The sequence below is a fragment of the Oncorhynchus tshawytscha genome, linkage group LG28 (assembly GCF_018296145.1).
Source record: "Oncorhynchus tshawytscha isolate Ot180627B linkage group LG28, Otsh_v2.0, whole genome shotgun sequence".
Lineage (NCBI taxonomy): Eukaryota > Metazoa > Chordata > Actinopteri > Salmoniformes > Salmonidae > Oncorhynchus > Oncorhynchus tshawytscha.
This window is the reverse complement of record NC_056456.1, coordinates 43,076,781-43,103,138: the sequence shown is the minus strand read 5'-3', so window position 1 is coordinate 43,103,138 and position 26,358 is coordinate 43,076,781. Positions and strand designations below refer to the sequence as shown.

The following is a 26,358-nucleotide window of genomic DNA, read 5'->3' as shown; positions in this document are numbered from 1 at the left end:
TACTCATCTCATATGTTTATACTGTACTCTAAACCATCTACTACATCTTGCCTATGCCGTTCGGCCATCGCTCATCCATATATTTATACGTACATATTCTTATTAATTCCTTTACACTTGTGTGTATAAGGTAGTTGTTGTGAAATTGTTTGATTACTTGTTAGATATTACTGCATGGTCAGAACTAGAAGCATAAGCATTTCACTACACTTGCATCTGCTAACCATGTGTATGTGACCAATAAAATTGGATTTAAACTGTTTTTCACAATTCCTGACATTTAATCCTAGTAAAAATTCTCTGTCTTCGGTCAGTTAGGACCACCACTTTATTTTAAGAATGTGAAATGTCAGAATAATAGTAGAGAGAATGATTTATTTCAGATTTTTCATTGTTTAACTTGGGTCAAACATTTCGGGTAGCCTTCCACAAGCTTCCCACAATAAGTCAGGTGAATTTTGGCCCATTCCTCCTGACAGAACTGGTGTAACTCAGTCAGGTTTGTAGGCCTTGTTGCTCGCACACAGGTTTCAGTTCTGCCCACAAATGTTCTGTGGGATTGAGGTCAGGGCTTTGTGATGGCCACTCCAATATCTTGACTTTGTTGTCCTAAAGCAATTTTGCCACAACTTTGGAAGTATGCTTGGGGTCATTGTCCATTTGGAAGACCCATTTGCGACCAAGCTTTAACTTCCTGCCTGATGTCTTGAGATGTTGCTTCAATATATCCACATCATTTTTGTTCCTCATGATGCCATATATTTTGTGAAGTGCACCAGTCCCTCCTGCAGCAAAGCACCCCCACAACATGATGCTGCCACCCCAGTGCTTCACGGTTGGGATGCTTCACGGTTGGGATGGTGTTCTTCGGCTTGCAAGCATTCCCCTTTTTCCTCCAAACATAACGATGGTCATTATGGCCAAACAGTTCTATTTTTGTTTCATCTGACCAGAGGACATTTCTTCAAAAAGTACGATCTTTGTCCCCATGTGCAGTTGCAAACCGTAGTCTGGCTTTTTTATGGCCGTTTTGGAGCAGTGGCTTCTTCCTTGCTGAGCGGCCTTTCAGGTTATGTCAATATAGGACTCGTTTTACTGTGGATATAGATACTTTTGTACTGGTTTCCTCCAGCATCTTCACAAGGTCATTTGCTGTTGTTCTGGGATTGATTTGCACTTTTCACACCAAAGTACGTTCATCTCTAGGAGACAGAACGCGTCTCCGTCCTGAGCGGTATGACGGCTGCTTGGTCCCATGGTGTTTATACTTGCGTACTATTGTTTGTACAGATGAACGTGGTACCTTCAGGCGTTTGGAAATTGCTCCCAAGGATGAACCAGACTTGTGGAGCTATACAATTTTTTTCTGAGGTCTTGGCTGATTTCTTTAGATTTTCCTATGGTGTCAAGCAAAGAGGTACTGAGTTTGAAGGTAGACCTTGAAATACATCCACAGGTACACCTCCAATTGACTCAAATGATGTCAATTAGCCTATCAGAAGCTTCTAAAGCCATGATATCATTTTCTGGAATTTTCCAAGCTGTTTAAAGGCACAGTCAACTTAGTGTAGTAAACTTCTGACTCACTGGAATTGTGATACAGTGAATTATAAGTGAAATAATATGTCTGTAAACAATTGTTGGAAAAATTACTTGTGTCATGCACAAGGTAGATGTCCCAACCTACTTGCCAAAACTATAGTTTGTTAACAAGACATTTGTGGAGTGGTTGAAAAATGAGTTTTAATGACTCCAACCTAAGTGTATGTAAACTTCAGACTTCAACTGTATATCTTAACATGAATACACTAACTGTAAATCGCTCTGGACTAGAGTGTCTGCCAAGTGACTAAAATGTAAAAATGTAAATGTGAATAGTTATTTAAATTATGTTTCTTTATTTTATTTTCAATAAATTAGCTAACATTTCTAAAAACATGTTTAGAAATCGAATCAGATTGTATTTGTCACGTGTGCTGAATACAACAAGTGTAGCCCTAACCGTGAAATGCTTACTTCCAAGCCCTTAACCAGCAATGCAGTTTTTAGACAATAGTTAAGAAAATATTTCCTAATATTTCCTATAGTAACACAATAGAATAACAATAATGAGGCTATAATATACCGGTACCGAGTCAATGTGCGGGGGTACAGGTTAGTCGAGGTAATTTGTACATATAGGAAGGGGTAAGGCATAGATAATTAACAGCGAGAAGCAGCAGTGTAAAAACAAAAGGGAGGAGGGAGGGTCAATGTAAAAAGTCCGGGTGGCCATTTTATTAATTGTTCAGCCGTTTTACGGCTTGGGGGTAGAAGCTGTTAAGGAGCCTTTTGGACCGAGACTTGGCACTCGCTCCGGTACCGCTTGCCGTGTGGTAGCAGAGAGAACAGTCTATGACTTGGGTGACTGGAGTCTTTTTTGTCCTGAACATTGTGGGTTATTGTGTGTAGACGGGTGAGAAAAAAAATCTATTGAATCCGTTTTGAATTTAGACTATAACACAAACATTTTTGGACTAAGACAAGGTGAATTAATACTTTCTGAAGGCACTGCAGACTGTACAAAGAAGAAACGAGGACTTGTATTTTGAAGTTCGAACCGCTCCACTTCACTTTTTCCTGTTCGTCACTAGTTAACACAGCCACAAAGTCATAAACCCGCCTATTTTTTTTTTTTTTTACAATTAAAATATTATTTTAAACCGAATCCTAACAACCAAACGGTTGACTTTATGTCCAACCCTAACCTTAAAAGCCAAAATGCTAAACAAAATATATATATTTTTATAGCCAATTTAGATTTTGTTGCTATGGTAACTGGTGGAAACCCTTTTTCCTATCCAACCGAACATCACTTCCGGTTTATTTCACCGTGCGCGCTCTTAGTTTGTTGGAAGAAAGGCCGACACAGCTACAAATATGCAGTCCCCTCTTGTCAACATCGCTTTGTTGTCCTCTTATGTTTTATTTTCTCTGTCTCATATTCAGAAGGTTGCAGCTGAGGCGAATGCGAGAGGTAAGACAGTCAAATGTAGCTTCGGTGGCAGCTCTGAAAACTAACGTTATTGTAACAATCATCAGGTCATGCTAACAAGATGTTTGCTTGCTAGCTGTTTGAGGGTCGTCACTAGTTACCACATCCACAAAGTCATACTTATGTCTAAACTCCGCCTATATTGAACATGTATCCAACTAAAATGTAATTTTGAACCAAACCTTAACCACACTGCTAAGCTTATGCCAAATTCTATCTTAAATTAAGACCAAAACGAATTTGTGTTTACAGGAATTTTTGGACGATAGAGCCAATTCAGACTTTGTGGCTGTGGTAAATAGTAACAACCCAGTTTGAGTTATCTAACTTTAAAGCTTTATCAGCTTTGTGTTGTCGACGACACACTGTCTCGCCCGTAGGCTACCTGTATATTGCAAACAAACCTCACCCATGTCTCATTGGGTGTGGTGGTAATCTGATTAATCATGCTGTAGTAATAAACATTTATTTTTAGTATTACATTGTTATTGGGTTTAAAGCCCCAAGAACCGCATTTCACGTGACTTCGAAAATTGAAACAATGAATTGGTATACAGGCTAATGCCTGCAAAATCGTGTAAATGTTCCTAACAAGCCAGAATGTTGAATAAGATTACATACAAATTTACTCTACCAGTTGTCTGTACTGTTTATCCTTCAGCTGCTCGAAATTTGACATAAAATATCCACAGGAATATATTTACCTGACCTTTTAGAGAGCTGGTAGGGAGGTACTGTATATGATTTGGTTAGGCACCTTGGTAAAGTTAGTATTATATACAATATTCTCTCATCAATAGCTATTGAACCAAGCATGCCATGACAATGTTATATTTGGAATCAGGGGAGGATATTCAAAAAATAAGTTTTAAGTAGTTGGACACACCGCAAAGACAACTGGTAGAGTATGTTTTTAAAATGTAATTTTATTTAACATTATGGCTTGTAATGAACATATACATAATTTTACTTTCGGGCTGTATATATCAATGAATTGGTTATTACAGCCTGATTAATCAGACTGTATGTGGCTAGCCCAATAATGGACTGAAGGATCCTAATGTTACGGCTTATAGTCCAAGGATCTTACCTGTTGCGTTTCGAGGCAAATACTCATTTCTAAACGTGAATCGATTCCCAATTACGTTACGGCTCTAAAAACATAAAGCTCTCTACTTTGTCCATATCACATCAAAATAATTTCACAAATGCTAAATATACACTGTTTTGAAACTCATTTTTAATACAGTATTTTTCAGTGACAACACGTTTGTGGTGTCAGTCTTCCGTTTACACACAGGTGTTAGGAGACGCAATATTGGCTTATTAACACAAGTAGTCCACTCTCTGTCTGTTTTCCATAAACAAGCACCGTGACATGAAGATCATGGCAGTGGGTGGGAAGCGTAACCCTATTTAACTCGGCAAGTCAGTTAAGAACAAATTCTTATTTACAATGACTGCCTACCCCGGCCAAACCCGGATGACGCTGGGCCAATTGTGCGACGCCCTATGTATGGGACTCCCAATCACGAGTGGTTGTGATACAGCTTGGAATCAAACCAGGGTCTGTAGTGATGCCTCTAGCACTGAGATGCAGTGCCTTAGACCACTGAACCAGGGTCTGTAGTGATGCCTCTACCACTGAGATGCAGTACCTTAGACCGCTGAACCAGGGTCTGTAGTGACTCCTCTAGCACTGAGATGCAGTGCCTTAGACCACTGAACCAGGGTCTGTAATGATGCCTCTACCACTGAGATGCAGTACCTTAGACCGCTGAACCAGGGTCTGTAGTGACTCCTCTAGCACTGAGATGCAGTGCCTTAGACCTCTGAACCAGGGTCTGTAGTGACTCCTCTAGCACTGAGATGCAGTGCCTTAGACCGCTGAACCAGGGTCTGTAGTGATGCCTCTACCACTGAGATGCAGTGCCTTAGACCTCTGCGCCACTCGGGACCCCCCCCAACCTTGGCCTGGGAATGTTGTCCCACTCCTCTACAATGGCTGTGCATTTAAGTTACTGATATTGGCGGGAACTGGAAACACAGAATGCTCTCAGCTGGTTGATGTCTGGTGAGGATAAGCCACGAAAGAAACATATTTCAAGGCTATTATGATTGGCATATGGCTGTGATTTCACTGATAAATTAAACTCAATGTAATTTAGTGCTCCATTTTAATTCATTTTTATAAACACGAGTTTGGTCAGTTTGTGCCTTAAGGCTCATGGGATGGTAGAGCATCCTCTCCTGACTAGACCCACTGGGGATGCTAAACACACTTTTGGCCACGCTTGTCAGGCTGGGCAGAGATGCAGAGTTATTTTTAAAAATTCTTCTGTAGGTAGGCCTAAAGGTTTTTAGGCAAAATGACTCAATCAAAAAAGAAAAGCTCCTTGAATGTGGAAATATGCCAGGCCCATTGGGCCAAAATCAATTATACCATATTGTATAGATAATAGAACGGAAAATGAAATAAACGTTTTAAGATATCTGATTTTTTTAAGGTTTATAAATACTTTGCTACAATGACACACTTAGTTTTATATACCCACCTCGTTCCTTTCTGTTAGCATGTGCATGTAGGAAGTACACCATCATGTGTTCAGTGTCTTTTCAGATTCAACAATGGTTATTTTAGTTGTGGACACGACATCACCCTCTCTTGCGATGTAGTGTGGACACTAGAGGTCGACCGATTATGATTTTTCAACGCCGATACCGATTAATCGGTCTATTTTATTTATTTTAACTTAATATAATACATAAAATCAATTTAGCCTCAAGTAAATAATGAAACATGTTCAATTTGGTTTAAATAATGCAAAAACAAATGTTGGAGAAGAAAGTAAAAGTGCAATATGTGCCATGTAAGAAAGCTAACGTTTCAGTTCCTTGCTCAGAACATGAGAACATATGAAAGCTGGTGGTTCCTTTTAACATGAGTCTTCAATATTCCCAGGTATGAAGTGTTAGGTTGTAGTTATTATAGGACTATTTCCCTCTATACCATTTGTATTTCATTAACCTTTGACTATTGGATGTTCTTATGGGCACTTTAGTATTGCCAGTGTAACAGTATAGCTTCCGCCCCTCTCCTCGCCCCTACCTGGGCTTGAACCAGGAACACAACAGCCACCTTCGAAGCAGCGTTGCACATGCAGAGCAAGGGGAACAACTACTCCAAGTCTCAGAGCGAGTGACGTTTGAAACGCTATTAGCGCGCGCTAACTAGCTAGCCATTTCACTTCGGTTACACCAGCCTCATCTCGGGAGTTGATAGGCTTGAAGTCATAAACAGTGCAATGCTTGACGCACAACGACGAGCTGCTGGCAAAACGCACGAACGTGCTGTTTGAATGAATGTTTACGCGCCTGCTTCTGCCTACCACCGCTCAGTCAGATACTTAGATACTTGTATGCTCAGTCAGATTATATGCAACTCAGGACACGCTAGATAATATCTAGTATTTAATCAACCATGTGTAGTTAACTAGTGATTATGATTGATTGTTTTTTATAAGATAAGTTTAATGCTAGCTAGCAACTTACCTTGGCTTACTGCATTCGCGTAACAGGCAGTCTCCTTGTGGAGTGCAACGAGAGAGAGGCAGGTCGTTATTGCGTTGGACTCGTTAACTGTAAGGTTGCAAGATTGGATCCCCCGAGCTGACAAGGTGAACATCTGTCGTTCTGCCCCTGAACGAGGCAGTTAACCCACTGTTCCCAGGCCGTCATTGAAAATAAGAATGTGTTCTTAACTGACTTGCCTAGTTAAATAAAGGTATAAAATAAAAATCAGCAAATCGGCGCCCAAAAATATCTATTTCCTATTGTTATGAAAACTTGAAATCTGCCCTATTTAATCAGGCATTCAGATTAATCGGTCGACCTCTAATGGACACGACATCACCCTCTTGCTATTTGTCCTTGTCTTTGTAAGTCACCTTGATTTAGCACCTGTGTGTGTTTTTAAAAATCAGTTTATTTATGAAAATATTTAGCGAACTTAAGGGGGCTATTAGTAGCGCACAAGTAGACTACAAATGCATGACATGAACTGGTGAAGTGAGCGTTACTGGAGCGAAGTTGGAGCGGGCCAGACGACGGACGGAATCTTGCTCTACACTCCAATTGTAGAAGTGTATGGTACATAATTCTATGGGTATTACATTGTGTTTAACTGTTTAGAGGTATTCCAGTTCGTTGTAGCCCTGTACTGAAGATGACGGTGCTGTGGTTTAGAGGTATTCCAGTTCGTTATGCTGTTGTAGCCCTGTACTGAAGATGACGGTGCTGTGGTTTAGAGGTATTCCAGTTCGTTATGCTGTTGTAGCCCTGTACTGAAGATGACGGTGCTGTGGTTTGTAGTATTCCAGTTTTATGCTGTTGTAGCCCTGTACTGAAGATGACGGTGCTGTGGTTTAGTGGTATTCCAGTTCGTTATGCTGTTGTAGCCCTGTACTGAAGATGACGGTGCTGTGGTTTAGAGGTATTCCAGTTCGTTATGCTGTTGTAGCCCTGTACTGAAGATGACGGTGCTGTGGTTTGTAGTACAGGTTTTGTGCTGAATGGTCCTGTATAGCATTAAGTCAGTCACGTTGTATTACTGTTAGAGTTGCGTCAATTCAAATCTGGTATCAGGATAAATATGACAATGAGTCACCGATTGTATACTATGTATTATTTTAATAGCTAAGCAATAAGTGGTAAATGCAACTTTCGTATATACGGGCTCTCTGTCCCACCTCGCAGGGCAAACCAGAGAACTGACAAGATGTATGTAAACAGTATTCTTTATACTGTGATAGACAGTTCCAACCCGTCTGTTGGCCTATCACAGTAGAGACTGGGCGTGGTTTAAACTCGCTCAGCCTATTGCAGGCGCTCAGGCGGGGCCCCGCCTCTTGGCGCTTCTGTTGATAGATGTAACTGTTGCTGTGAAGAACATCCATGCGCTCATGCTCCAAACCGTTATCTCACACCTGGCTCCTGTTATCTAACAAAAGACCGCTTGTTCTCGCAACACCCGCTCTGAATGTGCCCCCTCCCAACTCATTGAAGAGTTCCTGTCTTCATGCTACTTTTCCATCATGAGAAAGGCCCATGGCCTTGAAACTTTTAATTAATTAACAATGTGTCAAGTCAGCTATGTTGCATAACACATACATACATCCACACAAGCCAACAGCAGATAATATTCAATGATATATATGGTAATGGCTATAGTGTAAAACACAGAAACCTCATATTGCCCTGAATGGCCATGAATGGCATTAAGTCAGTCGCGTTGTATTGCCCTGAATGGCATTAAGTCAGTCGCGTTGTATTGCCCTGAATGGCATTAAGTCAGTCGCGTTGTATTGCCCTGAATGGCATTAAGTCAGTCGCGTTGTATTGCCCTGAATGGCATTAAGTCAGACGCGTTGTATTGCCCTGAATGGTTGTATTGCCCTGAATGGCATTAAGTCAGTCGCGTTGTATTGCCCTGAATGGCATTAAGTCCGTTGTATTGCCCTGAATGGCATTAAGTCAGTCAGTCGCGTTGTATTGCCCTGAATGGCATTAAGTCAGTCGCGTTGTATTGCCCTGAATGGCATTAAATGGCATTAAGTCAGTCGCGTTGTATTGCCCTGAATGGCATTAAGTCAGTCGCGTTGTATTGCCCTGAATGGCATTAAGTCAATTGCCCTGAATGGCATTAAGTCAGTCGCGTTGTATTGCCCTGAATGGCATTAAGTCAGTCGCGTTGTATTGCCCTGAATGGCATTAAGTCAGTCGCGTTGTATTGCCCTGAATGGCATTAAGTCAGTCGCGTTGTATTGCCCTGAATGGCATTAAGTCAGTCGCGTTGTATTGCCCTGAATGGCATTAAGTCAGTCGCGTTGTATTACCCTGAATGGCATTAAGTCAGTCGCGTTGTATTGCCCTGAATGGCATTAAGTCAGTCGCGTTGTATTGCCCTGAATGGTCCTGTATGGCATTAACCTCTAGCGTCGAGCAATCCCGTATCCGGGAGCGTAATCATAGCCTCAAGCTCATTACCATAACGCAACGTTAACTATTCATGAAATGAAATAAATATTGGCTCACAAGCTTAGCCTTTTGTTAACAACGCTGTCATCTCAGATTTTCAAAATATGCTTTTCAACCAAAGCTACACAAGCATTTGTGTAAGAGGATAGCCTAGCATAGCATTAAGCCTAGCATTCAGCAGGCAACATTTTCACAAAAACAAGAAAAGCATTCAAATAAAATCATTTACCTTTGAAGAACTTCGGATGTTTTCAATGACGAGACTCTTAGTTAGATAGCAAATGTTAATTTTTCCCCAAAATATTATTTGTGTAGACGAAAAAGCTCAGTTTTGTTCATCACGTTTGGCTAAGAAAAATACCGTAAAATGCAGTCACTTACAACGCCTAACTTTTTTTCAAATTAACTCCATAATATCGACAGAAACACGTTGTTTAGAATCAATCCTCAAGGTGTTTTTCACATATCTATTCGATAATCTATCAGTGGTGGCAGTTGGCTTCTCATCAGAAGCAAACGGAAAAATACTGCAGCTGGAGATTACGCAATAATTGGAACGGAGGACACCAAGCGACCACCTGGTAGATGTAGTCTCTTATCTTTCAATGATATGCCTACAAATATGTCACAATGCTGCAGACACCTTGGGGAAAACGTGTAAAACGTAAGCTGACTCCTAGCTCCTCCACAGACAAATAAGGAGTCATTGCCATGAGGCGGTTTTAAAAAATGCGGCACTTCCTGATTGGATTTTTATCTTTTTTTTTTCTTCTGTAACATGAGTTCTGTGGCACTCACAGACAATATCTTTGCAGTTTTGGAAACGTCAGTGTTTTCTTTCCAAAGCTGTCAATTATATGCATAGTCGAGCATCTTTTCGTGACAAAATATCTTGTTTAAAACGGGAATGTTTTTAATCTAAAAATTAAAATAGCGCCCCCTATATCCAAGAAGTTAAGTCATCAGTCATGTTGTAGTCATGTTTATAAGGTGTGAATTGGAGATGGTATTCTGTCAGTCGCTAGTGACTCTTCATTTATCTTCTTCATGCAGTCTATCACAGTGCCATCTGTTTTGTCACCAAAGCCCCATATACTACCCACCATTGCGACCTGTACGCTCTCGTTGGTTGGCCCTCGCTTCATACTCGTCGCCAAACCCACTGGCTACAGGTCATCTACAAGTCTCTGCTAGGTAAAGCCCCGCCTTATCTCAGCTCACTGATCACCATAGCAGCAACCACTTGTAGCACGTGCTCCAGCAGGTATATCTCAATGGTCACCCCCAAAGCCAATTCCTCCTTTGGTCGTCTTTCCTTCCAGTTCTCTGCTGCCAATGACTGGAACGAATTGCAAAAATCTTTGAAGCTGGAGACTCATATCTCGCTCACTAGCTTTAAGCACCAGCTGTCAGAGCAGTTTACAGATCACTGCACCTGTACACAGCCCATCTGTAAACAGCCCACCTATCTACCTACCTCATCCCCATACTGGTATTTATCTTGCTCCTTTGCTCCCCAGTATCTCTACCTGCACATTCATCTTCTGCCGATCTACCATTCCAGTGTTTAATTGCTATATTGTAATTACTTCACCACCATGGCCTATTTATTTCCTTAACTTACCTCATTTGCACTCACTGTATATAGACTTTTTGTTTTCTTTTGTTCTACTGTATTATTGACTGTTTTGTTTACTCCATGTGTAACTCTGTGTTGTTGTATGTGTCGTACTGCTTTGCTTTATCTTGGTCAGGTCGCAGTTGCAAATGAGAACTTGTTCTCAACTGGCCTACCTGGTTAAATAAAGGTGTTCTCAACTAGCCTACCTGGTTAAATAAAGGTGTTCTCAACTGGCCTACCTGGTTAAATAAAGGTGTTCTCAACTAGCCTACCTGGTTAAATAAAGGTGTTCTCAACTGGCCTACCTGGTTAAATAAAGGTGTTCTCAACTGGCCAACCTGGTTAAATAAAGGTGTTCTCAACTGGCCTACCTGGTTAAATAAAGGTGTTCTCAACTAGCCTACCTGGTTAAATAAAGGTGTTCTCAACTGGCCTACCTGGTTAAATAAAGGTGTTCTCAACTAGCCTACCTGGTTAAATAAAGGTGTTCTCAACTAGCCTACCTGGTTAAATAAAGGTGTTCTCAACTGGCCTACCTGGTCAAATAAAGGTGTTCTCAACTAGCCTACCTGGTTAAATAAAAGGTGTTCTCAACTGGCCTACCTGGTCAAATAAAGGTGTTCTCAACTAGCCTACCTGGTTAAATAAAGGTGTTCTCAACTGGCCTACCTGGTTAAATAAAGGTGTTCTCAACTGGCCTACCTGGTTAAATAAAGGTGTTCTCAACTGGCCTACCTGGTTAAATAAAGGTGTTCTCAACTAGCCTACCTGGTTAAATAAAGGTGTTCTCAACTGGCCTACCTGGTTAAATAAAGGTGTTCTCAACTGGCCTACCTGGTTAAATAAAGGTGTTCTCAACTGGCCTACCTGGTTAAATAAAGGTGTTCTCAACTAGCCTACCTGGTTAAATAAAGGTGTTCTCAACTGGCCTACCTGGTTAAATAAAGGTGTTCTCAACTAGCCTACCTGGTTAAATAAAGGTGTTCTCAACTAGCCTACCTGGTTAAATAAAGGTGTTCTCAACTGGTCTACCTGGTTAAATAAAATAAAAATAAATACATTTTGCTCTTTACTTGCGCACACACACAATGTGGTGCTGTACTGTGCTTGTCCATCTATAGCGGGATTTTAAACCACCTCAATTGGAATCCCAACTGTCATCTGTACCTTTCTCAGAGAAAGATATATATTTTTCTATATCAAAAAGATATAAATGAAAAGGATTGTCTCCCGTTTTCAACACTCTGGCACCCTCCCCATGCGATGATAGCAGGACAGCTTTTTCTAAAATATTTTCTGAGGTTGGAGAACACCTTGGGAGGGATCTTAGACTATTCCTCTATAGACGATCTGTCCAGATCCTTGATATCCCCTCTTGTATTCAAACCACTGGTCTGAAATGGGGATAAAGTCAGGAGACGGATGACTTGTTGATTTTGTGGTCAATTAACCACTGCTTTATCAAGGGTGCCAGTAATTTAAGAGGTGACTGTGATTGGTCTAGATAATATCTACTTTAAGGTCCTAGAGGGTAGGTGTCCATTTTAGAATAGAGCAAGAGTCCTGGTTAGAAGCACATATCGCTCCCTCACAGCCCCTCTCCAAGTTCAAAGGTATTTCAGCGGTAATAGACTGACTTATACAAATATAGGCATTTTTAAAATCCCCTCTAAGTTTTCAGACAGTTTTCACCATTCCTGCACTAGAGTTTGATGTTTTTCAAGCTATAACTTATGAAATGACCTGAAATGAATTAATATTCTTTGCAAAGGTTCAAATGAAGTCAGTCATAAAAATATATAATATTCAAGCACTGTGTGTGTGTGTGTATATATATTTCTTTCTTACATGATTCTGTATTTTGATAGAAAGCAAGCATATAATGCCACAGGAAGGGTGTAGCTGGCTCTAACGTGTGTGTGTCCTGGGGTCTGGCTCTAACGTGTGTGTGTGTGTGTGTCCTGGGGTCAGGAGTGGGGGCTGGCTCTAACGTGTATGTCCTGGGGTCAGGAGTGGGGGCTGGCTCTAATGTGTGTGTGTCCTGGGGTCAGGACTGGGGGCTGGCTCTAACGTGTGTGTCCTCGGGTCAGGAGTGGGGGCTGGCTCTAACGTGTGTGTGTCCTGGGGTCAGGACTGGGGGCTGGCTCTAACGTGTGTGTCCTCGGGTCAGGAGTGGGGGCTGGCTCTAACGTGTGTGTGTCCTTAGCTCAGGACTGGGGGCTGGCTCTAACGTGTGTGTCCTCGGCTCAGGGTCTTCATCTCCTGGCCAACACCACCTCTTCTCTCCTGTCATCTGCCTCATGCCTCTCTCCTGTGTCTGTGCCTCATAGTTCCCCTGTGAAACCTGTAAGGGAGACAGTAGGGATTCATGTTTGCGAAAGTTCAAAGGGTCAAGTATTGAAACAAACACCATGCAAGAGGCTGTGTGTCCTCTACTCACCCAGTTATTTCTCTTGTGCTTCCAGCAGTCAGGTTGGAGTCTCGCCTGCTTCTCTTCTGTTCATTGGCCTCAAATGGTCTACATCCTTCTCTCGTTGTCTTCAATGTCCAATGTCTCATTCCAAAATCATGGGTATTAATATGGAGTTGGTCGCCCCCCTTTGCTGCTATAACAGCCTCCACTCTTCTGGGAAGGCTTTCCACTAGATGTTGGAACATTGCTGCTATAACAGCCTCCACTCTTCTGGGAAGGCTTTCCACTAGATGTTGGAACATTGCTGCTATAACAGCCTCCACTCTTCTAGGAAGGCTTTCCACTAGATGTTGGAACATTGCTGCTATAACAGCCTCCATTCTTCTGGGAAGGCTTTCCACTAGATGTTGGAACATTGCTGCTATAACAGCCTCCACTCTTCTGGGAAGGCTTTCCACTAGATGTTGGAACATTGCTGCTATAACAGCCTCCACTCTTCTGGGAAGACTTTCCACTAGATGTTGGAACATTGCTGCTATAACAGCCTCCACTCTTCTGGGAAGGCTTTCGACTTGTTGTGGGGACTTGCTTCCATTCAGCCACGAGCATTAGTGAGGTCAGGCACTCTCTAATTTCACCATGCATCTATATCGACAAAGTATAATTTTTAAATTGAATCTTTTTCTGAGACCTAGTTAGTTTGGCTACAATGTTCATAGTACACAAACCAACCTGCAGTCATATTATCAGCATAGTAAAATCAAGTTACCGGGAACAAAGCATGCGAGATTCACTGTGTGCAGTTCCCAGCAATGATCCCCTCAATCTTTCAGCGAAGATAAAAGAACCATGTCCTAGTTAACCAGTTACGTAAACAGCCGACAGCCTGACACAATAACTTGACACTATCGAATGTGATTCTCCTCCCAGGGTTCGGAGACAACATCCACTGGAGGAGTCTGGACGATGGGAAGAAGGAGGCAGAGGCCAGGTGAGGATATGTAACCCCCTGATATAAACACTTCTCTGGAAGAGTTAATGGGGTTGTGTTCACTAGGAACCAAAAATGGAAGCAACCTTGTTTTTGACTCTAAAGTTTATAGAAATGTTTTGCCCCTTGTCCCGATCTAATGAATATATCCCGCCTCTCTTACAAGATAGATGTCAATTGTATGGAACCATTGGGGGAGTTTTGTGGCCAGTACTTTAAACACGATGACTTTTATTCTCTTCACAGTGGTCTACCACTGATGGTTATCATTCACAAGACCTGGTGTGGAGCCTGCAAAGGTAAAGACCTTCCTCTTTTATAATAACCTGATTTACATTTACTTTGCACAATGAAGCCATCATCACGTTCAGTTTTCTGCCTCCAGCTCTGAAGCCCAAGTTCGCCGAATCCAAGGAGATCTCTGAGCTGGCTCACAACTTTGTCATGGTCAACCTGGAGGTGAGGATAATGGACTGTGTAACAAAATTTAAAAAATACCCATCAAAATCTGTCAGTTTAAGCTAGAGAGGTTTTTTATTGCTGCATGGGCTGCATCCCAATCCGCCTTCCACACCTGCGTTGAAAGGTGGCAGAGTTAGAGCCGAGTTTGTCAGACGACGAGACCCCCCCCCCAAAAAAATATCTTACGACTCTTGCAAACACCATGTTGTTCTCCGTTTTGCTCTACGATCCCCACAAGTGTCACGAGACTCATCTGAAGGTAAACCCCTATAAACAAACACCATGTTGTTCTCCGTTTTGCTCTACGATCCCCACAAGTGTCACGAGACTCATCTGAAGGTAAACCCCTATAAACAAACACCATGTTGTTCTCCGTTTTGCTCTACGATCCCCACAAGTGTCACGAGACTCATCTGAAGGTAAACCCCTATAAACAAACACCATGTTGTTCTCCGTTTTGCTCTACGATCCCCACAAGTGTCACGAGACTCATCTGAAGGTAAACCCCTATAAACAAACACCATGTTGTTCTCCGTTTTGCTCTACGATCCCCACAAGTGTCACGAGACTCATCTGAAGGTAAACCCCTATAAACAAACACCATGTTGTTCTCCGTTTTGCTCTACGATCCCCACAAGTGTCACGAGACTCATCTGAAGGTAAACCCCTATAAACAAATGGAAGTATGAAGGTAGTATTGTGCCACCAAAAATGAGGGGTTAAATATGTCCCAAAAATGTATATATATTTCCTGAGCTTTCTTATTTCTCCTAGATATAGGACAGACACTTCAAAAGCTTATTCCAATCGATACATTTTTTTTAAACTTCTTTTGTCGTTGCCATTTATGAATGTTATTCTTTGTGTTTCTATGGGCTAAAGGCCAAATAAAATATTTTCTACCTAAAGGGGTGCTAAAATTTACGTTGTGTTATAAAGTAACCACATATACAGTGCATTCAGAAAGTATTCAGACCCCTTGACTTTTTTCACATTTTGTTACGTTAATGCCTTATGTATTAAATTATTATTTTTCCTTTTCAATCTGCACACAGTATCCCAATGACAAAGCAAAAACAGGTTTTTAGAAATGTTTTAAAACGTATAAAAAATTAACATACCTTATTTACGTAAGTATTCAGACCCTTTGCTATGAAACTTGAAATTGAGTTCAGGTGCATCCTGTTTCCATTGATCATCCTTGAGATGTTTCTACAACTTGATTGGAGTCCACCTGTGGTAAATTCAATTGATTGGACATGATTTGGAAAGGCACACACCTGTCTATATAAGGTCCCACAGTTGACAGTGCATGTCAGAGCAAAAACCAAGCCATGAGGTCGAAGGAGTTGTCCGTAGGGCTCCGAGACAGGATTGTGTCAAGGCACAGATCTGGGGAAGGGTACATTTCTGCAGCATTGAAGGTCCTGAAGAACACAATGGCCTCCATAATTCTTAAATGGGAGAAGTTTGGAACCACACAAACCCTAGAGCTGGCCAACCCACCAAACTGAGCAATCGGGGGAGAAGGGCCTTGGTCAGGGAGGTGACCAAGAACCCTACGGTCACTCTGGAGATGGGAGAATGTTCCAGAAGGACAATCACCGATGCAGCACTCCACCAATCAGGCCTTTATGGTAGAGTAGCCAGACAGAAGCCATTATTCAGTAAAAGGCACAGGACAGCCTGCTTTGAGTTCGCCAAAAGGCACCTAAAGACTCTCAGACCATGAGAAAAAGAATATCTGGCCTGATGCAACCAAGATTGAACTCTTTGGCCTGAATGCCAAGCGTTATGTCTGGAGGAAACCAGGCACCATCTCTACGGTGAAGCATGGTGATGGCAGCATCAAGCTGTGGGCATGTTTTTCAGTGGCAGGGACTGGGAGACTAGTCAGGCTTGTGGGAAAGATAAACGGAGAAAAGTACAGAGAGCTCCTTGACGAGAACCTGCTCAGGACCTCAGACTGGGGCGAAGGTACACCGTCCAACAGAACAACGACCCTAAGCACACAGCCAAAACAAAGTAGGAGTGGCTTCGGGACAAGTCTCTGAATGTCATTGAGTGGCCCAGCTAGAGCCCGGACTTGAACCTGATCGAACTTCTCTGGAGAGACCTGAAAATAGCTGTGCAGTGACGCTCCCCATCCAACTTGACAGAGCTTGAGAGGATCTGCAGAGAAGAATGGGAGAAACTCCCCAAATACAGGTGTGCCAAGGTTGTAGCGTCATACCGAAGAAGACTCGAGGCTGTAATCACTCCTAAAGGTGCTTCAACAAAGTTCTGAGTAAAGGGTCTGAATACTTATGTAAATGTGATATTTCAGGCCTCCCGAGTGGTGCAGTGGTTTAAGGCAGTGCTTGAGGCGTCACTACAGGTCCGGGTTCGATCCCAGGCTGTGTTGCAGCCGGCCCCGACCGGGAGACCCATGAGGCGCAACATTGGCCCAGCATCGTCCGGTTAGGCCGGCCTGGATGTCCTTGTCCCATCGCGCTCTAGCGACTCCTGTGGCGGACCGGGCGCAATGCACGCTGACACGGTCGCCAGGTGTACGGTGTTTCCTCCGACACATTGGTGCGGCTGGCTTCCGGGTTAAGAGAGCAGCGTGTCAAGAAGCAGTGTGGCTTGGCAGGGTCGTGTTTCGGAGGACGCATGGCTGTTAACCTTCTCCTATCCCGAGTCCGTATGGGAGTTGCAGCAAAGGGACAAGACTGTACCTACCAATTTGGATATCACGAAAAAGGGGTAGAAAATACAAAGTGGGAAAAATATATTTTCATGGTATTGTGATGTCATTATGGGGTATTGTGATGTCATTATGGGGTATTGTGTGTAGATTGAGAGGGAAGAAAATACTTAATCTATTTTAGAATAAGGCTGTAACGAAATGTGGGTGTAGTCTGAATACGCTGTAGTACAGGTCCCTATGTCACTACTATTATGAATTAACACTAAATGTTACGTTCTTAGGATGAGGAGGAGCCTAAAGATGAGGCATATAGTCCTGATGGTGGATACATCCCCAGGATAATGTTCCTAGGTAAGAACCCCTACAGTCCTGGAGACATCCCCAGGATAATGTTCCTAGGTAAGAACCCCTACAGTCCTGGTGGTGGAGACATCCCCAGGATACTGTTGATAGGTAAGAACCCCTACAGTCCTGGAGACATCCCCAGGATAATGTTCCTAGGTAAGAACCCCTACAGTCCTGGTGGTGGAGACATCCCCAGGATACCTACAGTCCTGATGGTGGATACATCCCCAGGATACTGTTCCTAGGTAAGAACCCCAACAGTCCTGGAGACATCCCCAGGATAATGTTCCTAGGTAAGAACCCCTACAGTCCTGGTGGTGGAGACATCCCCAGGATACTGTTGATAGGTAAGAACCTCTACAGTCCTGGTGGTGGAGACATCCCCAGGATACTGTTGATAGGTGAGAACCCCTACAGTCCTGGTGGTGGAGACATCCCCAGGATACTGTTGATAGGTGAGAACCCCTACAGTCCTGGTGGTGGAGACATCCCCAGGATACTGTTGCTAGGTGAGAACCCCTACAGTCCTGGTGGTGGAGACATCCCCAGGATACTGTTGCTAGGTGAGAACCCCTACAGTCCTGGTGGTGGAGACATCCCCAGGATACTGTTGCTAGGTGAGAACCCCTACAGTCCTGGTGGTGGAGACATCCCCCCAGGATAGTCCTGTTGACATCCCCAGGATACTGTTGGTGAGAACCCCTACAGTCCTGGTGGTGGAGACATCCCCAGGATACTGTTGATAGGTAAGAACCCCTACAGTCCTGGAGACATCCCCAGGATACTGTTGCTAGGTGAGAACCCCTACAGTCGTGGTGGTGGAGACATCCCCAGGACACTGCTCCTAGGTCTCTACATAATAAGTTATTCTTTGAGAGTCTACTAAAATGGTAGGTTTTTTTTATTCATACATTTCTGTGCTCCCAACCCCCATCATTTTTACGCTGTCTACATTCCTGTTCCTTTCTACCCCATAGACGCCAGTGGTAAAGTCCACCCTGAGATCACCAACAAAAACGGAAACCCGAACTACAAGTACTTTTACAGCAACGCAGACCAAGGTGAGAATCACATATTATAGGTTTGGATGATGATGGTTGAATCATTGCGGTTCCTTGCTTAGGTCAATCTGCTGACTGCTCCTTTTCCCCCGTGTGTGTCTGTAGTTGTGTCTGCTATGAAGCAAGCTCAGGAGAAGTTGACAGGAGATGCCTTCAGGACCCACATTGAAGACGAGCTGTAAGGTGGTAGGATAGGTGGGGAGAGAAGGCTGCAGAGTTCTAGCTGAAGTGTCCTCGTTCACCTCACTCTCACATGCTTACTGCACTCCGAAGGCTTTTTAAACACAAGTGAGCAGATGTACATTTCAGGGCTCTCTTTCCATCAGTGTGCATTAGGTTGATGCTTCCACTTTCTCTCCTCACCCTTAACCGGTTGAAAGTTACTGTCCAGAAACCAACTCTTTAAAAAACATTTTTTTTTTTACATTTGTTTCAGTACCTCACAATCTGTAAGACCACAACACACTAGTTGTTTCAACTGTACAGTACTCTAGAGTGTGAATGAATGGGAGTCCCATCTTGGTCAACCAAAGCAAACCGTCCATCTGACACACAGGTGCACAAGTTTAGTTTCTCCATCTAACTTGTTTTTAATGGTAAACTTTTTGATTTAATCCATCCACATAGACATTTAATTTGAGGTTGAATACGGGCCATATAACAACTCTGTAGGAGTTGATCAACAGAACAGCTGGACCCATAAACTGTCCTGCATTTTAAAACACACACAAGACTTCAGAAGGTAAGAGTTCTCTTTCAACTTTAACGTGCTTCCAACGGTTCATTTTTGAAACACTCGCTCCGTCAATGTATACAAGGGGCCTAGAATTCTCTCTCCTTTTTTTTCAAAGCAGTATATCAATAATGTTGAATCCAGCCATTTTATCTGGGGCAAAATGTTCAATTGCTAAAAATGATTGTGGACCCCCCTCCCCCAAGCGGCTCATAATTCTGACTGACTAGACCAAACTGCTTTCTGTGAAGAATAGAAGGAACACTAGATGTGATAAGTCTTGTCATGCTGTATTTTTTTATTTTTTTGTACATGTATGTACACAGCCAAGTGTTAATAAAGTTTACTGGGTGGAATGTGCAGAGTGGAATGTGCTGAGTGGAATGTGCTGCAATGTGCAGAGTGGAATGTGCTGAGTGGAATGTGCTGAGTGGAATGTTCTGCAATGTGCTGAGTGGAATGTTCTGCAATGTGCTGAGTGGAATGTGGAATGTGCAGAGTGGAATGTGCTGAGTGGAATGGAATGTGCTGAGTGGAATGTTCTGCAATGTGCTGAGTGGAATGTTCTGCAATGTGCTGGGTGGAATGTTCTGCAATGTGCTGGGTGGAATGTTCTGCAATGTGCTGGGTGGAATGTTCTGCAATGTGCTGGGTGGAATGTGCAATGTGCTGGGTGGAATGTTCTGCAATGTGCAGAGTGGAATGTGCAGAATGTGGAATGTGCTGAGTGGAATGTTCTGCAATGTGCTGAGTGGAATGTTCTGCAATGTGCTGGGTGGAATGTGCTGGGTGGAATGTTCTGCAATGTGCTGGGTGGAATGTTCTGCAATGTGCTGGGTGGAATGTGCTGAGTGGAATGTTCTGCAATGTGCTGGGTGGAATGTTCTGCAATGTGCTGGGTGGAATGTTCTGCAATGTGCTGGGTGGAATGTTCTGCAATGTGCTGGGTGGAATGTTCTGCAATGTGCTGGGTGGAATGTTCTGCAATGTGCTGGGTGGAATGTTCTGCAATGTGCTGAGTGGAATGTTCTGCAATGTGCTGAGTGGAATGTTCTGGGGGAAGCTAATGTAGTACTTGTCTACACCAATATGACGACTTCAATGCTCGTGCAAGTCGCCCTGGATAAGGACGTGTGTGAAATGACAATTTAGCGAATGCTTTTATCCAAAGCGACTTTGGGCTCTATTCAATCTGGATCGTGAACTAGAAATAAAGGTGGTTTGCGACATCGCCTTTCCATTTGAATCTCGCCGTAACGTTTAACCTCTGATACGGCCTTAGTCATGCCACGCACAGAAAACATGTATGTAACTCCTCCTGCTCAATCTACATGATATCTCTGTACTTAATGAATAATACAAAACACTCAGCTAGAGAATAGTACATTTTATTTTTTTGTCTAACAGTGATCCCTTAAGTATTTCCATAAAACACTGAAGCTGTGTTCAGTAGTAAACCTCTCTAAAACAACTCAATACACATACTATAGTAAGAATGAATTACTATTCAAATTCAGTGTGTCGATTCAATTCAATCTACAGTGGTTTCTTTCGACAGTGTCAGACATTTTGAATTGCAATTGACCAGGAAGTGACACTTCAAGATTTGTCGAATTCCAATCGTCTGTCTTGAAATTTGTAAAAAACATTTTCCAGCTTAAAATAAATGAACGTTTATTTGAACGAATAAATAAACATAAGTATTTATGATAAGATAATTATATACTAAGCAGCCTGTACAAAACAAAATGCCACGAAGTGAAGGAATGTTAGCTGAAAGGTGGGTCGGGATCCGACCTCACCCTCCATAGCTAGAATAAAAACAACGATTTAATTTCTCTGTAGGCTCTAAATAAACAGTCATCTGTGAGGCGTTGGAACATATGAAGAACACCATACAGCATCTGTTTCTGATGGGGGATCTGCTGGTGCTTAAAACTCCACAGCAACATTAGAAGACTAATATAAAACGCCACGATGAACAGTAAGTATGTGATCATTAGTACATTACAATTCACACCAGTTATTAGAAGAACTGATTCCCGTGGGAAAGGACAAGTAGTGCACTATGTAGGGAATAGGGTGCCAAGTAGTGCACTATGAAGGGAATAGGGTGCCAAGTAGTGCACTATAAAGGGAATAGGGTGACCATTTGGGATGCATTCCAAAGAACTAGGTTGAGAGGGACATGACTGATCAATAAGTGATTCTGTCTTCGAGGGTGTATATAATAATAATAATAATAATAATAATAATAATAGGGGAATAAAATCGATAGTTACATATCACAATATTATTTTGGAACGTTTTATGTAGATACTTTGACTCTTTAAGTATCGACTTTTCCTTTTCAAAGGTAGTGTTAGCTAGCGCTATACGGATGTACCTGTGCCAAAATTCTGGTATTTTCCATCCTATAGTTTGTTCTCCATCTTTTAACATAGTGACCACTTATTTCCAAGACTGATTTAAAACTAATTTCCTCATTCTCTAGCTTGTCCTTCTGTAGCAGACATTTAGTGAGCAATATGTTCGGAACATCAAATTGGAATAAAATCACAGTATGGAACCGCAATGCGTGAGGTCCCTGGTAATTCCCACCCCTCATTCTCTACTGGCTGATATTTGTCCACTGGAACAGGGGTTGGTAGCCTGGTCCCAGATGTTTGTGCTGTCTTGGACCAGGCTTGGTGATCTGGGTAATCAGTTAAAACATTAAAGACGTCCCTGTTTGGCATCTCCAATGGCGCCCCAGACGTCGAACACAAACTCGTCAGGGAAGGCAAAGTCTCCGAGAGCCTCGTCCAGAGCCATGGCAAACTCATCAGGGTTCTTCTTGTCCCGACCCACCTCCACCATGGTCGCCGCTAGGGGAGGGGAGGGGGAGGGGGGGCAGGAGTAGAGAGGATTTATCACAGATTAGAACAACTGCCTTCATGACCAATGTAACAGTGTAGCTTCCGTCACTGATTTGAAACGCTAATAGCGCGCACCGCCGCTAACTAGCTAGCCATTTCACATCGGTTACACCAACACCACCGCTAACTAGCTGGCCATTTCACATCGGTTACACCAACACCACCGCTAACTAGCTAGCCATTTCACATCGGTTACACCAACACCACCGCTAACTAGCTGGCCATTTCACATCGGTTACACCAACACCACCGCTAACTAGCTGGCCATTTCACATCGGTTACACCAACACCACCGCTAACTAGCTGGCCATTTCACATCGGTTACACCAACACCACCGCTAACTAGCTAGCCGTTACACCAACACCACCGCTAACTAGCTAGCCATTTCACATGGGTTACACCACCGCTAACTAGCTGGCCATTTCACATGGGTTACACCACCGCTAACTAGCTAGCCATTTCACATGGGTTACATCACCGCTAACTAGCTAGCCATTTCACATGGGTTACATCACCGCTAACTAGCTAGCCATTTCACATGGGTTACACCACCGCTAACTAGCTAGCCATTTCACATGGGTTACACCACCGCTAACTAGCTAGCCATTTCACATGGGTTACACCAACATGTTTCTGTTTAAAGTAAACCAATGTGTATTCTGATCGTTTTCCGGTCTAGACATTAACGTAAATTAGATATGCCTACACTGCTTCTGAAATCCAATCTGGATTTAAAAGGGTTATCAACTCACCCAGTTCTGTATCTCTGATACCCATGTAGCTCTCCAGTAAGTCATCCACCTTCTTCACTGCTTTCTCCTCAAACTCTGTCGGCTGGAAAGGAGAAACCGTGTGAGTACCAGAGAGAGAGAGAGGACCACCCCCCCCCCGCGACAGCGGGATTCAGACGTCCAAACGACTTAAGTAGACACTCACCACTTCCTCTACGGTAGCAGGTCCTTTGGCGCGCAGTCTCAGAGTCCCTCTCCCTGTCCCCAACTTATTCTCACTGGCCGGCTTGGCTCCCTTCGACCTCGGCTCCAGCATCTCTGTTCAGCACCAAAATGAAACGCTTCAGATCAACTTATCTAAACATCTTGTTGGGCTAGAATAAAAGCCTACAAAGTTGAAGACCCTTCTACCTGAGGTCCATGCCCTCACCAACGTCCAACTACTACAGTTCATCATTTGTATTTTATCTTTGTTTAACTTGGAAAGTCAGTTAAGAACACATTCTTATTTACAATGACAGCCAATCAGGGAACAGTGGGTTAAACTGCCTTGTTCAGGGGCAGAACAACATATTTTTACCTTGTCAGGGATTCGATCTAGCAACCTTTCGGTTACTAGTTCAACGCTCTAACCACTAGGCTACTTGCCGCCAATGTAGCTTACATCTCTAGAAATGTTACTGAACATCCCCTGTCCACTCACCGAAGGCCTTCATCGGCTCCACCAGTTTGAGGGTGAACTTCTGCTCCTTAGGCAGCTCCTTCAGCATGCGAGCCACCTCGTAGTGACGTGTTCCCACAATGTTCTTCCCGTTGATGCACTCTATGTGGTCTCCAACAGAGATCACCTTCACATTGTCCACCACACTGCCCTCCTTGATACGCTGTTGGGGGGACCGGGAGAGAGGGGTGAGAGAGAGAGAGAGGTCACCTGCCTTTGGCCTAAAGAGCAGGAACTTGGACTTCACAAAATAAATCAGAAATACAGACATTGTTATTCTATAAGAAACATGGTATAGAGGAGACAGACCCACTGGTTGCCCTCTAGGTTACAGAGAGCTGGTAGTCCCATCCACCAAACTACCAGGTGGGTGGTATAGAGGAGATGGACCCACTGGTTGCCCTCTAGGTTACAGAGAGCTGGTAGTCCCATCCACCAAACTACCAGGTGGGTGGTATAGAGGAGATGGACCCACTGGTTGCCCTCTAGGTTACAGAGAGCTGGTAGTCCCAGCCACCAAACTACCAGGTGGGTGGTATAGAGGAGATGGACCCACTGGTTGTCCTCTAGGTTACAGAGAGCTGGTATTCCCATCCACCAAACTACCAGGTGGGTGGTATAGAGGAGATGGACCCACTGGTTACCCTCTAGGTTACAGAGAGCTGGTAGTCCCATCCACCAAACTACCAGGTGGGTGGTATAGAGGAGATGGAGCCACTGGTTGCCCTCTAGGTTACAGAGAGCTGGTAGTCCCATCCACCAAACTACCAGGTGGGTGGTATAGAGGAGATGGAGCCACTGGTTGCCCTCTAGGTTACAGAGAGCTGGTAGTCCCATCCACCAAACTACCAGATATGAAACAAGGAAGAGACTATAAAGCAGACACAACCCACTATTCAATTAATCAAAACAGGAGCATTTTACATTTGGTTAGAAATAAATAAGTTAATTATCTCAACAGAGAAAAATATCCTCATGTGTGCTACCTATATCCCCCCACTAGAATCCCCATACTTTAATGAAGACAGCTTCTCCATCCTGGAGGGGGAAATCAATCATTTCCAGGCCCAGGAACATGTACTAGTCTGTGGAGACCTAAATGCCAGAACTGGACAAGAACCTGACACCCTCAGCACACAGGGGGACAAACATCTACCTGGAGGTGACAGCATATCCTCCCAAATATCCCCCCTACACACAACAAAAACAGGTCACTACTACTTTTATATATTTAACCAGGCAAGTCAGTTAAGAACAAATTCTTATTTACAATGATGGCCTACCCCTGCCAAACCCGGATGACGCTGAGCCAAATTGTGCACCGCCCTATGGAACACAGCCTGGATTCGAACCAGGGACTGTGATGACGTCACTTGCACTGAGACCGTGCCTTAGACCGCTGCGCCAGCTCTGTCGGACACTAGGTCAGTACATAGTCAACGGTAGGCTTCGAGGTGACTCCCATGGTAGGTACACCTACAACTCATCTCTTGGCAGTTGTACTGTAGACTACTTTATCACAGACCTCAGAGTCTCTCAGAGTGTTCACAGTCAGCCCACTGACACCCCTATCAGATCACAGCAACATCACAGTCTACTTGTAACAGAGCAATACTCAACCATGGGTTATTGAAGCCGGAAAAAAAATACATGCTATTAAAAAAATTTGGGGAAAAAACAATTGGACAACAACAAATCCAATCCCTCCTAGACAACTTCCTGGACAAAATGTTTCCCTGCAGTAGTGAAGGTGTAAACTTAGCAGTAGGAATCCTGAACAAAATGTTTGACCTAACATTGCTAACATATTATAGCAGAAAACCTAAGAAAAATAACAACAATGAGAAATGGTTTGATGAAGAATGCGAAAATCTAAGAAAGAAATAGAGAAACCTGTCCAACCAAAACAGAGACCCAGAAAACCTTCTCTATGGTGAATCACTAAAACAATACAGAAATACACTACGGAAAAAGAAGGAACAGCACGTCAGAAATCAGCTCAATTTAATTGAGGAAGAAACCACAAAAAAAAACACTAAAACAACAACACAAAGAGTTATCTATTCAAAATGGAGATGTATGGTAAACCACGTCTCCAGTCTTTTGGGCTCTATAACAAAGAACAAACAGCAAAATCATATACAAGATCAAATACAAATCTTATAATCAACTACTAAAGGTGACCAGAACCCACTGGATTCTCCAATTACATTGAATGAACTACAGGACAAAATACAAACCCTCCAACCCAAAAAGGCATGTGGTGTTGATGGTTTCCTCAGCCAGGCTGTAACTTCACAAAATGTGGAAAAAGTCAAGGGGTCTGAATACTTTCCGAATGCACTGTGTGTGTGTGTGCACACACACACACACAAATTAATTGGCAAAGGCACTACAACAATCTACAGCACCCAGCCTCACCCTGAAATCAAATGTCTACCATTTGCTGATGATCTGGTACTTGTGTCCCCAACCGAAGAGGGCCTACAGCAGCACCTAGATCTTCTGCACAGATTCTGACAGACCTGGGCCCTAACAGACCTGGGCCCTAACAGACCTGGGCCCGGACAGTAAAATCTCAGTAAGACCAAAATAATGGTGT

The 26,358-nt window shown here is 43.2% G+C and overlaps 2 protein-coding genes across 2 annotated transcripts in view; one reads left to right on the top strand and one right to left on the bottom strand.

Annotated features, from left to right (window-relative positions):
* Positions 1 to 2,858: 2,858 nt before the first annotated feature.
* Positions 2,859 to 19,745, top strand: txndc12 (thioredoxin domain containing 12 (endoplasmic reticulum)). The gene is made up of 7 exons (XM_024392175.2): positions 2,859 to 3,016; positions 14,035 to 14,095; positions 14,342 to 14,394; positions 14,481 to 14,554; positions 17,528 to 17,597; positions 18,569 to 18,652; positions 18,758 to 19,745. Exons 1-7 carry the CDS (start codon positions 2,920 to 2,922, stop codon positions 18,832 to 18,834), a joined length of 516 nt encoding a protein of 171 aa, XP_024247943.1. The 5' UTR covers positions 2,859 to 2,919; the 3' UTR covers positions 18,835 to 19,745.
* Positions 19,746 to 20,757: 1,012 nt separating this feature from the next.
* The window catches only part of LOC112227274 (GIPC PDZ domain containing family, member 2), a 47,960-nt gene continuing 42,359 nt past the window's right edge, over positions 20,758 to 26,358 (bottom strand). The window contains exons 3-6 of the mRNA XM_024392173.2: positions 23,739 to 23,919; positions 23,241 to 23,353; positions 23,057 to 23,138; positions 20,758 to 22,252 (exon numbers count right to left, since the gene is read on the bottom strand). Of these exons, the coding sequence (XP_024247941.2) occupies positions 22,101 to 22,252; positions 23,057 to 23,138; positions 23,241 to 23,353; positions 23,739 to 23,919 (528 nt within the window). The 3' untranslated portion in view covers positions 20,758 to 22,100. The remainder of the gene's footprint in view (positions 22,253 to 23,056; positions 23,139 to 23,240; positions 23,354 to 23,738; positions 23,920 to 26,358) is intronic.

What these genes read in the sequence shown, in the direction of transcription:
- txndc12 (XM_024392175.2), top strand. Translation starts at nt 2,920, where the DNA reads ATGCAGTCCCCTCTTGTCAACATCGCTTTGTTGTCCTCTTATGTTTTA. An exon ending in AGCTGAGGCGAATGCGAGAG is followed by an intron (nt 3,017 to 14,034) that starts GTAAGACAGTCA and finishes TTCTCCTCCCAG; the next exon opens with GGTTCGGAGACAACATCCAC. An exon ending in AAGAAGGAGGCAGAGGCCAG is followed by an intron (nt 14,096 to 14,341) that starts GTGAGGATATGT and finishes TTCTCTTCACAG; the next exon opens with TGGTCTACCACTGATGGTTA.